The sequence below is a fragment of the Crassostrea angulata genome, chromosome 1 (genome assembly GCF_025612915.1).
Source record: "Crassostrea angulata isolate pt1a10 chromosome 1, ASM2561291v2, whole genome shotgun sequence".
NCBI lineage: Eukaryota > Metazoa > Mollusca > Bivalvia > Ostreida > Ostreidae > Magallana > Magallana angulata.
The window spans coordinates 34,007,100-34,023,357 of NC_069111.1; the positions used below are offsets into that span (position 1 = coordinate 34,007,100).

The 16,258-nt window shown below is 33.5% G+C and overlaps 1 protein-coding gene across 2 annotated transcripts; it reads right to left on the reverse strand.

Moving 5' to 3' along the window:
• Positions 1 to 252: 252 nt before the first annotated feature.
• LOC128155196 (uncharacterized) lies at positions 253 to 14,144 on the reverse strand. Of its 2 annotated transcripts, none has more exons than XM_052816806.1 (5): positions 13,953 to 14,144; positions 8,169 to 8,353; positions 7,919 to 8,072; positions 6,729 to 7,481; positions 253 to 951 (listed from the first exon to the last, which is right to left on the reverse strand). In XM_052816806.1, exons 2-5 carry the CDS (start codon positions 8,349 to 8,351, stop codon positions 476 to 478), a joined length of 1,566 nt encoding a protein of 521 aa, XP_052672766.1. In that variant the 5' UTR covers positions 8,352 to 8,353; positions 13,953 to 14,144; the 3' UTR covers positions 253 to 475. The 2 variants fall into 2 exon arrangements, with proteins under 2 accessions (XP_052672766.1, XP_052672757.1); XM_052816797.1 differs by lacking the exon at positions 253 to 951 and adding an exon at positions 5,855 to 6,611 and having other exon boundaries at positions 13,953 to 14,138.
• Positions 14,145 to 16,258: the final 2,114 nt, after the last annotated feature.

The following is a 16,258-nucleotide window of genomic DNA, read 5'->3' on the forward strand; positions in this document are numbered from 1 at the left end:
GCCAAAAAAAGGGAGACTGCATGGCGTAACACTGTACTGTGCACATAAACTGGGATCATATATTTGATAACCAGCGTTAGCATGTTATGTAAATTTTTTCTGCAATGATCGCAACCTTCATAACCTGCATGAATCATCAAAGAAAGCATTTTTTTGTTTGCATTTACATCTTTCTTTTAAGACCCAAATGACAACACCCATTTATCCTATAGATTATTTATTGTGAATAAAATACTCATAACATATAAGAATAATAAACCGATAACAAATATCTTACTCATCTTGCAACAATAATGATATGGAAAGTGCCTGCAAAATATTTAGTATATAATACATTTACAACTGTATGTTTATCTAGCGAGTTTATATATCTGGTAACATATTGGGTATATGTTTTAACAATCTGTTTCAAATCTAGCTTTAATTCGAAACGGAGCACCACTTGTTTTGTTCAAACAATAACAGAGTTCGTTGATTAATTGGTGATGGACTTTCCAATAAACTCTGTAAGATGACCAAACGTGTCTGGGAATACATACTTCGGAGTGGACCTCAAGAATTCGGGAATATGGTTGTTTCTTGCATTTGAGTTTCGAAATAATACTGGTAAAAATCGTCTATTGATGCTATTATTTTGGATAAATTCGGTTCGAGCACGGTCGAAAATGTATCTCGTGTGAAATCTATTATCGTTTGGATGAGCTTCCAGAGGATTGTCTGCCCCGATATTTTGGTAATATTTGGGGGATATGCAGAAAATCACAAAAGCTGCTCTTGTGAAGCACTGGTCCAGCCATTCGTTCACGTTAATATTCTGTTCTGAAAACAGGGATTCCATCATGTCACATTTGACCTTGAAGCCGTATTTTCTGAGCTCGTTACACATGGTGAGCACCTCCTTGATATGACGTTTGGAATCATCAGCTAGTGAGACAAACACCGTCCTGGGTCCTGTAAGGAATAATGCACAATAGCTTAATTATCGTACATAAGACATAATGAGAGAGAGAGAGAGAGAGAGAGAGAGAGAGAGTTTCATAAAGAACATGCAAAAATTGTCTTGGTTTCGTTTTCAATTGGATAATACCAGTAGTTGCTGAAAGGTCCAAAGTCCACATACACCCGATGGACAAAAACAAGACATATTTTCAATGTTACTTTTATTTTTACATTTTTTTTTATCTTTAAATGAATGCATTCAAAAATAATAATTGACTAATATCACGTGTTCTTACCTGAGTACCGAGATTCCATGTTTTCCCAAAAATTTGTCTGCTACCGCACATGTTTCGTCATCCAACTACAGGTAGGGACTGTCGTCTTTTTTTAGATTCAAATTTAAACTTACGTGTTGTATATAAATGTTAGATTTCTTAATAAACACCACACTCTGTATCACTGTCATTATGTATTGAAATGAAGTAAAACAATGAAAATGATGGTTTTTTAAACTTTAGATTGACATTTACGTGCGAATTTTAATCAAATCGCGCGCGCGCGTGTGTGTGTGTGTGTGTGTGTGTGTGTGTGTGTGTGTGTGTGTGTGTATATATATATATATATATATATATATATATATATATATATATATATATATATATATATGATTATTATATAATGTTTTAGCAAATGGCAGAGAATAAACGACATGAGGGAAGGTTAATATTTAGAATATGAAGAAATTACCGGCGCCATGTATTAATACTATAAGCATTTGCCCAAAAGTTCTCTCCAACGGAAATCGTTTTTAATTTTCTTATTTCTATTTGCTCTCCACTTAAACCGGTTTTCAACAATACTACCACTTGTTAGGTGAATGGGTTTTAAACTAAATAATAAAGCATGGTGCATAAATTTTTAAAGGTGATAATAAATATGTCCATTATGCATATTCATGACTGTATACATTATCAATGATTATAATACAGGGGTTCGGAATGATGAAATTTCTTCTGTGTAAGCAGTAATAATGTAATAGAATTAATGTTAACCGATTAGAGTGCAATTAAGAGAAATAAATAGCTGTCCATGACGCATATTAACTTGGGGTGGGGGGGGGGGGGTCCGATTAAGGATACCTAATTAAGTTAGTTTACAAAGGGGAAACATTGGATGGGGAAAAGATCGTTGGGTGAAATGTCACTAAAAGCCACTTGTATTTTGGAATTTCAATTTAAGCTCATTTGTAAATGAGTGCTTTTTCTATCCGTATAACACATGATTTGTGTACTTAATAAAAAGAACTTAATTTTGTTAAAGGTTTCTAAGCATTTTGTTATGAAACTTTGCTCCTTGCCTTGTTAAATCTTTAGTCAATGATATGCATATACATTTATAGCAACATGCTTTTTTTGCATGAAGCAATAAGATTTTATTTGATAAAGTTTGAATCTTGTTAGGCAAATGCTCCTATAACTAAGTTATTTCTTTTATACTAGCAATTTTCTAAACGATTTGTGATTGTTGAACCATAAAGAAAAAAGTTGTATCATTAAAATAAAGGGGTGCCCTTAACGTAAAGAAATGTTTACGACAAAACCGATACTTTGGTTGCCTTTAAATTCGTTTAAAGCATAAGAATATATTTTCTTTATTATACAATTTTCCACTTGCTTGTAATGAATTACATGTATTTCTCGCCCCAATGCGATCGAAATTGCTTACGCGACACATATACATGATGTAATTTAATAACGCGATATTAGAGTACCACTGACACCCAAACTGTGTGAAAGGGACTTGGACACGATTTGAGATCAAAAATTTTATTTTCAATTTTTATGTTTCAAATGGTTTACTGGTGCATTTTAAATGATTAATCAAAATATTGAATGTTAAAGTCAAGTTACAAGCGAGATACAGACGTAAGAATTGATTGTTATGTAAACAAAGCTCGAGTCTTATAGTTGTTTACAAAAATGTAATGTAGAAAATTACCATTTCTTAGACAAAAGGATATGTAAAAACAAATTTTAACTATTTCAATATCTTCATGAATATTATTATCAACAAAAGAAAGATAGATTTGATTGAAACTTACAACAATACAACACATATGTAAAAAATGACAATATTCGAGCTTTGTTTACAAAACAAAAAAATATGAACTCTGTACCTTGCTCATAACTTGATCTTTGATTTTCAAATTTTGACATAACATTATAAACTTCTATATTTATCAGTATAAACATTAAAAATGGAAAAATAAAATTTGAAAATTTTAAGTCAAATCGTGTCCAAGTCCCTTTAATATCCATGCAGTGCATTTACATATCTAAAGACTTGTTCTCAAGTCATGACATCTAGAATTCTGTTAATGTTTATAAAAAAAACTCAAAAAAAATTGAAGCTTTGAAATATAATTATAACTTAATCCGGATGTCTTTTAAAGTATACATGTATAATGAAAGTTATGGTTTGAGCAATGTAAACATTAATCACAAATGTAATTTTCACGTGACTGTAATTTGATTTTGATTGCTGATAACAAAAAAATTAAAAACGTTAAAAACAGAACTCATCAGAGCAGCTTATTTGACATGAATCATTTTTCATTTAGTAAATACTGATTTTAAGTTTTGTCTCATTATTTCATTTCAAGTATACGTACCTTTAAAAATACATCGTTGTTTTGAAAAAAAAATATATGTTGTATATAATTTGCATGCATGTCACCTTCTCAATAACAAGCACTGACAGTGTCCCAGTTATTGAACAGTCTATTCTGGTCGCCATTGTGGCATGTCTTTATCTCACGTACACTCTGGTGTATACTCTTTATCTGACAGAACAATGGAAGGACACTCAGATAGCGAAAGCAACGCTGCCAAAAAAAGGGAGACTGCATGGCGTGACACTGTACTATGCACATAAACTGGGATCATATATTTGATAACCAGCGTTAGCATGTTATGTAAATATGTAAATTTTTTCTGCAATGATCGCAACCTTCATAACCCACATGAATCATCAAAGAAAGCATTTTATTGTATGCATTTACATCTTTCTTTTAATAAATTGACTATTCAGTATAATAAAATAAATAGTGCCTGTTTGGGAGGGTAACTGTTGAAATTGACACCCCGAGAAAACCATTGTCAACCGACGGGAAGGGTGTCAATTTCAACAGTTACCCCCCCCCCCCTCAAACAGGCACTATTTATTTTATTATACTGAATGTCTTAATTTTAAAGAAAATTTTACTGCTTCTATATAGAAATGAAGTTAATTCTACGGCGAACCGTACGCGCATAATTTACGCGCATGTAACAATTTGTTGTGTTACCCGTTGCCAAGTTTGTTGCTAACGCTGAGGGTAATAGAATGGATTACCAACTGCGTCTAACCCAATCAGATTTCAGTAACATGAAAGTATAATAAATTAACTTATTAACTGTTAATGTACATTAGTACGTTAGGAAAAGAAACAGCCAAATGGTTTACACTCCGCGATTTTTCTTTGGTCGCTGAAGGTTTCGACCAATCCGGCCAGTTTCTATAAAGCTATGGATTAGCAATATGCTTCCGTAAGAAATAGCCTTGAAAAGGAAAACGATTTAGAATTCTGAATTCTTGTCTAAATGCTGTATGTATATGATTCAATAATTAACAATTTACAAAAATTGTCAAAGTTTTTTAAAAATAATATTAATTCAATATCCTGGGTCTTTCGAGGGGGAGGGGGGTGTGAAGATAAAATTTTATTAAAAAAATATATATATATATATAAAAAATCAAAGAACCCAGTCTTAAAGGGGCATGGTCACGATTTGGTCAAATTCTATTTTTCTGTTTTCATTATTTACAATGCTTTAGGAAAGCATTTTTGATCATATTAAATTTGAGAGTCAGTCATAAGCAAGACTCAGGGCTCACAAATTTTTGTCATGTAAACAAAGCCCGTGCCCTGTTTTTGTTTACATAGGTTTAATATACCAGTAAAAATCCTTTTCAAGCTGATTTGTGTATTTTCTTATTCGTTTTAAGCATAAATAAACAGTTCCTAACGTTTAACACATTCCTTTAATGTTTAAAATTGGAATTTTCACTTCAACATTCAAAATGTAAACAAAAGCTTTGTTTACATAGCAAAGGATTGCAAGCTCTGTAACTTGCTTATAACTCAACGAATGACATTCAAGTTTTGGTTGCCTATTTAACATGACTTTCTGAAGCATTGTAAACATTAAAATCGGAAAAATAATTTTTGACCAAAATCGTGATCATGTCCCTTTAAATATATTATTGCTCTTGAAAATTGGCGTTTTATTCTGCATTTACCGAATCGATATCCTTTTTGAATCCATGACAAATATTATAAGTCATAAACTCTCCACAGATGGCACAAAAAGGGCCATATATTTCTCAAAATACAATACTGAATTTTTCTCGAGTCGATCATTTTGTACAGCTAACCACTTTTGCCGCACCTGTATATGCAAGGTAGATGCAAAACGGTCGCATGCACCTGTATATCAAATCAGTCGATCTTCACGTGCTCCTGTTACTCGGTTATAAGAAGTATTTCAGGTGTGTAGTTTTCATTCTCGGATGAGTCTTTATAAGATAAAGCAAATGTCATGCTGGTCTGAAGTGTACCCTGTCTCAGGATATCAAGGCAAAGAAGATTGCGTGAACGCCTATCGGGGACATGTAAACTGAATACCCGAAACTGAGAAACTCTAAACCAGTTTGACTATGCAATCGCCTGTTACTGTGTAAATATCTCTCTCCAATTCCTTAAACGACTTATTAAAAAATGTCCGTAGAAAAACTTTTAAAAGAATCTTTATGTGCTTTTCTCATTGCTATCGACTTAAAAGTATTTAGAGTTTATCCTAAATGACAACAACCATTTATCCTATAGATTATTTATTGTGAATAACATACTCATAACATATGTACATAAGAATAATAAACCGATAACAAATATCTTACTCATCTTGCAACAATAATGATATGGAAAGTGCCTGCAAAATATTTTGTATATAATACATTTATAACTGTATGTTTATCTAGCGAGTTTATATATCTGGTAACATATTGGGTATATGTTTTAACAATCTGTTTCAAATCTAGCTTTAATTCGAAACAGAGCACCACTTGTTTTGTTCAAACAATAACAGAGTTCGTTGATTAATTGGTGATGGACTTTCCAATGAACTCTGTAAGATGACCAAACGTGTCTGGGAATACATACTTCAAAGTGGACCTCAGGAATTCGGGAATATGGCTGTTTCTTGCATTTGAGTTTCGAAATAATACTGGTAAAAATCGTCTATTGATGCTATTATTTTGGATAAATTCGGTTCGAGCACGGTCGAAAATGTATCTCGTGTGAAATCTATTATCGTTTGGATGAGCTTCCAGAGGATTGTCTGCCCCGATATTTTGGTAATATTTGGGGGATATGCAGAAAATCACAAAAGCTGCTCTTGTGAAGCACTGGTCCAGCCATTCGTTCACGTTAATATTCTGTTCTAAAAACAAGGATTCCATCATATCACATTTGACCTCGAAGCCGTATTTTTTGAGCTTGTTACACATGGTGAGCACCTCCTTGATATGATATTTAGAATCATCAGCTAGTGAGACAAACACCGTCCTGGGTCCTGTAAAGAAAAATACACAGTAGCTTAATTATCGTACATATGGGAGAGAGAGAGAGAGAGAGAGAGAGAGAGAGAGAGAGAGAGAGCGAGAGAGAGAGAGAGAGGTTTATAGTTTACCTATGTTTATAACTGGACTCCTGTAGCATGTGCATGCGTCCGGAATGTTAGGAATATCCCCGTCACTCTCACAGTCCCTCTTTCTCGGGCCATTTTCATTTTGTCGTTGGTAGATGGGATGCGAATGTCTCCGTGTGTTGTCGGTATTTTCAGCATTTGAACCCTCGTATATCGGCTCCGATCTGATTCGCCTTGGATGCGCACCTCGTCTTGGTCTGAGTAGCCCTTCACTCTGGCTGGCTTCCATGGATGTGGTTTTGGTCCAGGTTTCGTCATCTTCGTCGTCCTCTCCACAGTCACTTGGAGGACAGGGGTTGAAATCGTCAGGAGGAAACAGGCCAAGACCATTACCAAACAAATGCATGCTATGGCTCTCTGACATATAGTCGTCTGCATGCGGTGATGCTATGTTATTCTGAATGTCACTGTGATCAGAGATATTCAAAGAACGACTCATAGCGACCTCCACATTATTGGGTAAGAAACCATCCTGACTTATGTTGTTACGGTACGGTGGTTGTTGTCGGCCTCCTGGTGTAGTTTCGTGATTGTGGACACATCCTGATTGGTCACAGCGATGTTTATGGTATTGTTTTTTAGGGTGTCTGGTGACCCCCGAAGGTACCCGATTTAACCGTTCTGACCTATTGTAAGAGACGGAGCAGTCGTTGCAATTACATGCATGTTGCGAACTTTTGTCATCATAGGTGCATATGTTTCGGCCGTTTTCAGCTTCATATCTCTTAATGATTTCTAAAAGAATATGTAATTTTTATGAAGTACATGTATTCGTAAAGGCACAGTTTTTTTAACGATTAAGGTGGAATAACACACCTGGAAAAAGTTAACAGGAATTTTTTGGATAATGAATATCATGATAAATAAACTGTACAAATGTCAAATAAGCGAAAAATTTGCAGTTTGGGGATAAAAAATGAATATCTAAAATAATTATTCCAGTAAGTAAGAACAAAAAGCCCCTGCGGGATTCGAACTCGGGATGTACGGATCACATGTCCGACACTTTATCCACTCGGCTATGGAGTAAGTTACTTGTTTCAGTCCATAAAATCCTTTTAACAAAACAAAATGTCGTTTCGATCAGCGGTCAGCCATTATGTAATGATGTGTTATTCCACCTCAAGTCCGACATGAAATTTCCCAAATAACAATCTTTTATCTAAACATACCTGTCATGTACTTTGGTAAAATATCTTCAGCACGTGTATCAAGGGAGCATATAGCTTGCTGTAGAAGTTGAAGGTCGGCCAGTTTAGATTTGGACAGATCATAGATAAACCTAACTGTTGGACTCTCTCCAGAATTACAACGAGACCTGATTGCCTGAAATATTTACAGTTTAATAATCATTCATAAGTTCGAGACGGAATTTTTCAAAACCGAATCATCGTCAACATTTAAATGTCCCAATATAAATACCGCTATTGTGTTGTGGTCGAATGGTACTCTGTAGCCGCTGTGTTCAAAGATGGCATCAGCAAGACCTTCCAGTGTCCGCCGCCCATCCACAGACGGAGAATCAAACACCTCAGCAAGTTCATAACGAGCTTTGTATGGGATACAATGGATTGGAAGTTTAGGAACATAACGGTTTTGAGCCATCCCTACAAGATAATCCAAATCACCATCTTAATAAGCGTTTATTCAACTAAATTATCCCTTTTTATGATCACAGTCCCGACAAATGGCGACCATGTGTTGCAGGTAACAAGACCCATATTCTCGGTCACTAGGATCTGCATGCAATCCGTTGTTACCTTACAAAGGGCTGTGCACATAAACATTTACATTCCTCTATGGCGATGCAGAACGAGCTAGAATTTACATAAATATACTTGTTTTCTTCGTCTTCTTTTCAGCTTTCGGTTAAAGAGACTTAAATGATATCTTATTCGTAAAGAGATCGCCAAAAAAGATTTCATTTTAACTATAAACACATATTGCGTTTCCCCTAACTGACATGGTTCTAAAAACATTCGTGTAATGAATAGTTTCCATTTTCATCCATCTATTGGAATTTAAAATAATTATCTTTTTCTTTTCTCGTATGCTTTTGAAAACGTTCCTATACTGACAAAGCACCCAAAATGCATAAAAAGGATTTTCCGTACAAAGAGGTTGTTAAAAGCTTTTTTACTGTGATTGTAAACAAACCAGGATACACGGAAACGTAAACAAGAGATTCCACGAGAAGCCCTTACTGATGAGCTTCTATTGATTTACTTAATCACGCCATAGTTTTTACTGATACAGGATATAATCCCTTCCGGCTGTCCATTGCCCTGAAAGGATTCATTCATTCGATTTTTTGTTGCTGTTTTCAGTTTAAGAATATATTCGGTTCAGTGTAAAATTCTTTTTTAATATTAAATTTCAAAATTGTACCTAAAACCTATGACTTTTACAATTGTCAGATAACTTTATTTGTCAAAAACGAAGGAAAATTAACGTTATATTTGGGGAATCGACAGACACATTAAGCTTCATTCCTTTGAGTCTGTATATTATTTCTAGTGCTCATATCATTCATATAGTTATCAATGTCACAACATTTGGGAGCATTGAAACGGTACGTATATTTTTGTCCAAGGAATTCTGTTTTTAATTTTCCTGGAACGTGTAAGTTTTGTGTAACAAAATTATTATTTCTAATTTATTTAGGGTCATCACCCCAGGCCGATGTTTGTTAAAATTGGTTCCTTGATCAAACATTCAAATTGAAATAAATATGGAGCGCAGGCCACCCTTAAAAAAATCAATAACACGATTCTAAACAAAATTACACTATTAGAAGATGGTATGAAGACACAAGTCCTTATTTGCTTGTAAAATATTAGTTGTGTATTGATACGTATATTTACTTTTTATTCTCTTTTTCAGTCAACTATGAGGGTGTTATCCACTTTATATTCTCCCATTTTCTTTCTCGACTTTTGAAGAAGAGAAAAAGCTTGTCTGAGAGCATGCACAATATGAATGTATTCAAGGTGCTTGGAGAATTTAAAGATATTTCTGTACAAGGGTGAATATTTATGTTTGAAATTTGGTTTGTAAATACATATGTACTAGTAGGTTTCTGAGCATGCTCATAAACGTGTTTGCTTATGTATTCAATAAAATGCACAATAATCATTGTCAACATTTTTAAATCGGTTTGAATATATATACAGAGAGAAGCCCGGGGATAAACAGATCTATGAAATGAATTTATTTTCTGTGTGAATGAAAGGAAATATTGCACAAATCGATGACTGCAGTACTTTACAAGACAAGAATATTTAGCCCATGTACATGGTCGTGTTTTTTCAATAAAGAACTTTAAGCCTCAGTTGTTGTCTGAAGATTAAAGTCCAATTTGAATAAGCTTAGAGGGGGAAACTCCGGAAAAGTTCCGCTCGGCGATTTCAATGACTGTATGTGTATATAAATAGATATGAGGTAGGGTTTGTCGTCGAGCCATTTATTCGAAGAAACCATAACTTTTTACCTGGAATTTCGTCTAAATTTAGTATTGCACAATGGGCCTTACTGATGTACACATTATGTGTTATTTCCAAATCGGAAAAGCAGCAGAGTAATCCCCATAAGAAATAGTCAGTCTACGTTTAAATATGTATTCAAACCATGCTGAGTTTAAAAAAAAAAACGTTTTCCAATATAGCGATATGGATCTGCATCGGCTTGTCAGTTGGTCATTATATAGATATGGATATTAGTACGTTAACTACGATTCTGTAGGTCATGAGATCGAATCCTACTGGGACTTTAATAATTTTTACCATTCCAAACATTTTTAAAATATACTTTTTCTTCAAATATTGCAAAATTTGAAAATTCTAAACCGGTGAAAGTATTTTGATTAGAATATACTTTTATCCACACTGATATCGACAGGTGTTCAATACAACCTTAATTAAACTACAAATGGCTTTTAGGGGGAAAATTGTTCTCACCCCTATAAATATTTAAGCAGTTTACAACACGTACTGATATGGAAGAATATATAGCGACCTCATAGCAAGTGAATTCCACTAAATGCTAAATGTATTTTTCTTTAACTTTTTCTAACAATATAGAATCAGGATTTTATATTATACGGCCATCTTGGAATGAAAAAATGTAAGTGAAGTCAGAACATTTAGGTTTCTCTTTTAAATTCAAGATTGGACGAAGGTCTCCGTCCTTCTTTGGAACTAAACAGAAATGTGCTGTAATAACACATGCCTAACTTTTGAATACAGTGTCATGTTGTAAATTTTGAATTTACTGGGTGGGTGTAAATACAAAATTTACAACATGACAAATTCAAAATTTACAACATTACAACAGACTCTGTTGCTCTTTTTTCTAATAAACCATTCCAGCTTCTTGTCGGCCTGGAGGCAAACTGAAGACTTGGAAGAAGTTGCCCAATATGGAACTAAATGTATAAACACAAATGGTCATAAAGAATATATACGAGAGCACGTTAGACAACAGACGGCAGATCCGCCATTAAAGGATTGGCACTCGCTTTAAGTGCCTAAGCATGTGATTTGACTCCTGCTGCGGAATTTTTTTAGGGGCATTTTTTTCTTATGCTTGACTGCCTTTTAAACTGATTCAAAGTTAAATGACGTCAACTCTTACCCTAGTTAATTTGTCTAAATTTTTAAAGAATTGTCAATTGGTACATTGTAAATCGATGCGCAACACAGAGACGTACATATTTGATTATCGCTTAATTTTTAGGAAAGACACCTAAGTTTAACTTGCGAATGAGTAAATGAATAATGAGAAGTTATATATGTTTCTGGCAACCTAAAAATGTTACACAGTGTGTCTAATTGAAATCAAGGATTTCAGTTTTTTATCCGAGCTTTTTAAAGCAGATAGTGAAAAAAACCCCCAGACATACTCTATAGAATTTCAAACCGCTACGTGCAAAGAGTATATTGGAATCGAGTTTACTTATCCTTCATTTGAAGTTTACAGTAATTGTGCCCTATCCTGTTGTATATATTTTCTTAACAATGAATTATGTTCAAACAGATCAAAATTATCTGTGGGGTGTACGCTACGCGTATTTTTGTTTGTTACTTTGTGAATATGTGATATTAATTGTGTACTCAGAAATCAAACAAATATTCGCTTAATATTAATAAATTGAACAAACGGTATTCCTCGGCAGTTTTTTTTAATATATCGGAAATGTGCTTGTTTTCAGTCCAACATCAATTTTCAAAGTGTGTTTTGTCAAAGTAATTAATGTATTTAAGTGCGAATTATCATTCTGATATTTTAAAAAGTTAAAAGATTCCAACGGCATTATGTCTTTGAAAGACCATGAATATCTTAATTGTTGAGCATTCCATGAATATCTATATTGTTGAAAAGTCCATGAATATTTTATTTGTTGGACTCCTTTAATTGTATTTTAAAGGGTTTGTTTATCAAAATCTATGCAATGAATCATAGTTTTTCTCTTTTTTTTTCATTTAATATCGTAAAAGGTTTTCTTTTCACTAGAGAACTCTTTGAACATGGAATAGCAAGGGAAATAATGTACGTGGCTGCGACATGAATATTACTTTCCTTTATACTGCACAATATTTGGGTAAAATATGTTAAAAAAAAAACCAGTAAAATTTGATGAATAAAAAAACATCATTATGACAATAACACACGTTGAACAAGTGTACTAAAGTACAAGTGTACTTAAAGTGTACTCAAAGTACATGTATCTATTATTTAAACGTTTATAGGATCGGACAAATCGTTCACATGGAAATGACAATCTCAATTTTGTAAAAATGTTATTGGCTTTGACTATCTAGATGAAAAGTGTACACCTAAACTTGTTCATTATCTATAACAGTATTGATTATTCATTGGGAATATCGCCCTGGCTGAAAGGATTAACAACAACAACAAAAACCCAACCCATTCCAACACTTTTAGTGAAAGCGACGGAACCCCCCCCCCCCCAAAAAAAAAATAAAAAAAATTGCAGATGCTTTCGTTGACATATGTATAAGCATGTCAATTCTTTATAACAGCTGGTATTAATCTATTAGATGTATTGAAGTAAACATTCGAGTGATTAAAGTAAATCTCTACCTTTCTCTTCCCTTTTATCACACGATTTAGATTTCCGTCCGAGTCTTTCGGTAGTTCAATCAAAGCCAAGAGCGATGTATTGATAAGTTTATCTAACACAGAGTATGCAATAGCTATACATGTATGTAAAAACACGTATTGAACTCGTGCATTATTACCATGAATAATTCTACGATGAGTAAACAACATACACATGTATGTAGATAATGACCAGATGATACATGTAGGTATAGGTATATAGACTTTTTACCTACAAGTAAACACATACAAAATTTTTACACGTGGTTTAAACACATTTTTATGGGGGCTGGAGGGTCGTTGACATTTTAGAATAAATTAATATCCTATGGACTAAAATCTGCATATTAAGAAAAAAAGAATTAAAATTTGAAACCTAAAATATTTGGATCCCCCCAATTAATAAAGTTTACGGCAAAAAAACGTAATCAGAATTTTAAGGTAGATCTGATGGGCAATTTGTTCAACATCCAGACTCCTTAAAAGTAAAATATAAAATCATGGGTTTTTTTCTCCTCAACCTCTGACGTAAACAAAAATCCAGTTTACAAGTCTTTTGAGAGTAGATTTAAATGTAAATAATACAAGTAGGTTAAAACCTCAGTAACCGACTTTTTATTACTTTGTCCGAATTAAATCGATACAAAATCTGATAATAAACAGGGAAATATTTTCCAGCTGTTGTCAAGAGAAAGAGAGAGAGAAAAAAAGGAATAGGGAGAAAGAAAAAGAGAGAGAGAGTATGGATGCGTAAAAGTAATATATAATGATACATTTTTGTATATTGTTTTATCATTTTAATTAATCTAAATTTAGACTGCATATTTTTTTAATGTAAATTCTTTTTTCTTTTTTCTTTTTTACATCAACAAATATAAATTGCCATGTGTTTCTAACTTGGTGTTCATACATATATATCTATACAGGTATGTTTGCAAATTTCATACAGTGCTCGTCTACGCTGGCATAATTATTTTCATGCCTTCTGAATTTAAAAGGCCGGGGAGGTATGCATTATCTTCAATGGCCGACATAATGTCTAGCAAACTTTTTTAACTTACAGAGAAGTTATAAAAAGACACCCACCTTATATTTTATCAACTGCTTAAGATCCTATAGGCATGGAAGTTTCAGCACAGCACAAGTGAAGTCACAATGTGTCTCTTATCCCCCAAAACTGACTTTGTTTTCAATGTTTAGGGTCGCCTATCGACATTTTGATACATCATACACCTGTAATGCGCACCCGTAATCTGTGTTTGGTACTTACCGACCACGTGACATATCAAGTACCCGTATGTTCCCAAAACGAAAGTAAAATAGTTTTACGAAGAAAAAAAAAATCAATAAATGTGCACATATGAACTATTTTATATTGTTTTGACATTTTAAAAGCAAAAAGTTGTGTTATAGTTAAGTGCAGCTAAAAGTAATTCAAGTAAAGTATTGATCCATTGAGATTTTTTTTTACATTAGAAACAATTCTGCCCCTTCCATTACCCCCCCCCCCCCCCCCGAAAAAAGTCTGGCAAAGGAGAGATAATAAAGTAAACTCAAAGCGTACTACACGTCGTGTATGTATAATATTTATCATCCTGGCGTTAACTGTACAATAAGCTAGTGTTAGCATGTATAATTATTCGAAAAATATTCGTAGATACGTTAAAAATATAAATTTTATGGTTCAAACAATATTTATTCAATAGTTTATGCATGAAAATATAAAGTATTCTTCTATGAATCACTCCCTACCTCTTGTCAGTTTGAAGAAATATCCGTAAGAAATCTCTTTTCGTTTCTGTAAATTTCTCCAGGTAAACAGAGATTACTTGTAAAAAAGAAATTATTTACCCTTTTATCTATTTCAGTGACATGTAAGTTTATTTTCTTAGAAATTGCCAAAAAGGGATGGAAACGGTACATACATATAACTTGGAAATTTTTTTTAATAAGCTATTAAATATCCAGTTTATTGAACACATGATCTCATTACAGTGAAAATATGATTGATACTTAGTCTGGAACAATGTATACACAGAGGTTAAACAAATACCAGGACCCAATATCTCGGATATCTGGGATACCACCTTTCAAGATACCGTATTAAATGCACATGTACGCTATCAGAAGATCAGGCTAGCTAAAAGGCCTTTTCTTTTAGTTCTGTATGAAAAAATATCAGGTTTTTTTAGAGGCCCAATAAAATCATAGAACTTTATAAATGATTGCCTTTAGATTTTATTGTAATAGTTAATTGTTGATTAAACAAGGCTGTTTGATTGATATCGGTAATGCAACAGACTGATAACTTTTGATGATATGAGTGCAAAAGATTAACAAAAAGCATAAGTCATAACTCCATCTCTACCGATACGTCCTAAGTGTTGGTTGCTCTTGGAACCAGTTTAACTAATTTTCGCTCTGTACAACCAAACTGCATTTCTGTACTTTGGGCCTTTTTAGAATTTACTGCCGATCAATTTCAAGGAAGTTTTGTCAGTTTTCACGCATTATTTTATTTCGCGATATGGAGTAGGTGTATGAGGGAGAAAGTTGTCATTGCAATCGATCTTAGCGCCGCGTTCGAATCATACTTGCGACCCCGAAAGTGTGTGTAAATGCCGTTTCATCTTCTGTTCATCAGCTGCAATGTAGCATTCCTCAGGATAGCTTCTTAGGATCATGACTATATTTAACGTACGCTGGTATCTTATTCGACGTTTCTCCTCCGTCCATATCGGTTTACGATGACCACACTGCAAACAAACCATTCAATCCATTGTCGAAATAATGTGAAACAAATGCTAATTGCGAGCTTGAGGACTGTGCAGTAATTATCGACAACTTGATGAACGCCAACAAGGTTTAAAGAATTTATCAAGAACAGAACTCATTCTTCTTGGAAGTAAAATGCACTTAGAAAAATGTACAACGAGGGCAATAAACACTTACGAAAATGATGAAAACTGAAATGCATACGATACTTGGGTGCCTTTTTTTTTATATATGAAAAGAATATCAACAAATATGCCGTGTAGCTATGCTAAACTAAAGGATCAAATGTATTCGACATTATTTCACGAAAGAAGCAACGGAAATTTTAAGTCTTATCCTTAGTCATTTCTCACAACGTCATTTACAACTGTTCTGTGGGTCAAGCACCGGAGTATGTATTGATTACAAAAGAACTTTTGACAAAACAAACAACAAATCATAAATCACGTTGTTCCCGAAATTCTGAAAGCTGTTACACTGGTCCTTCTATTAAAAAAAAACTTTTAATGACAGAAGCTTTAGTACTATTGGACCAAATATATGGAATGAACTACCTATTCATATTAAGCAGTCAAAATCAATTTTCAATTTTATAAGCAAATTAAAACAAATACATC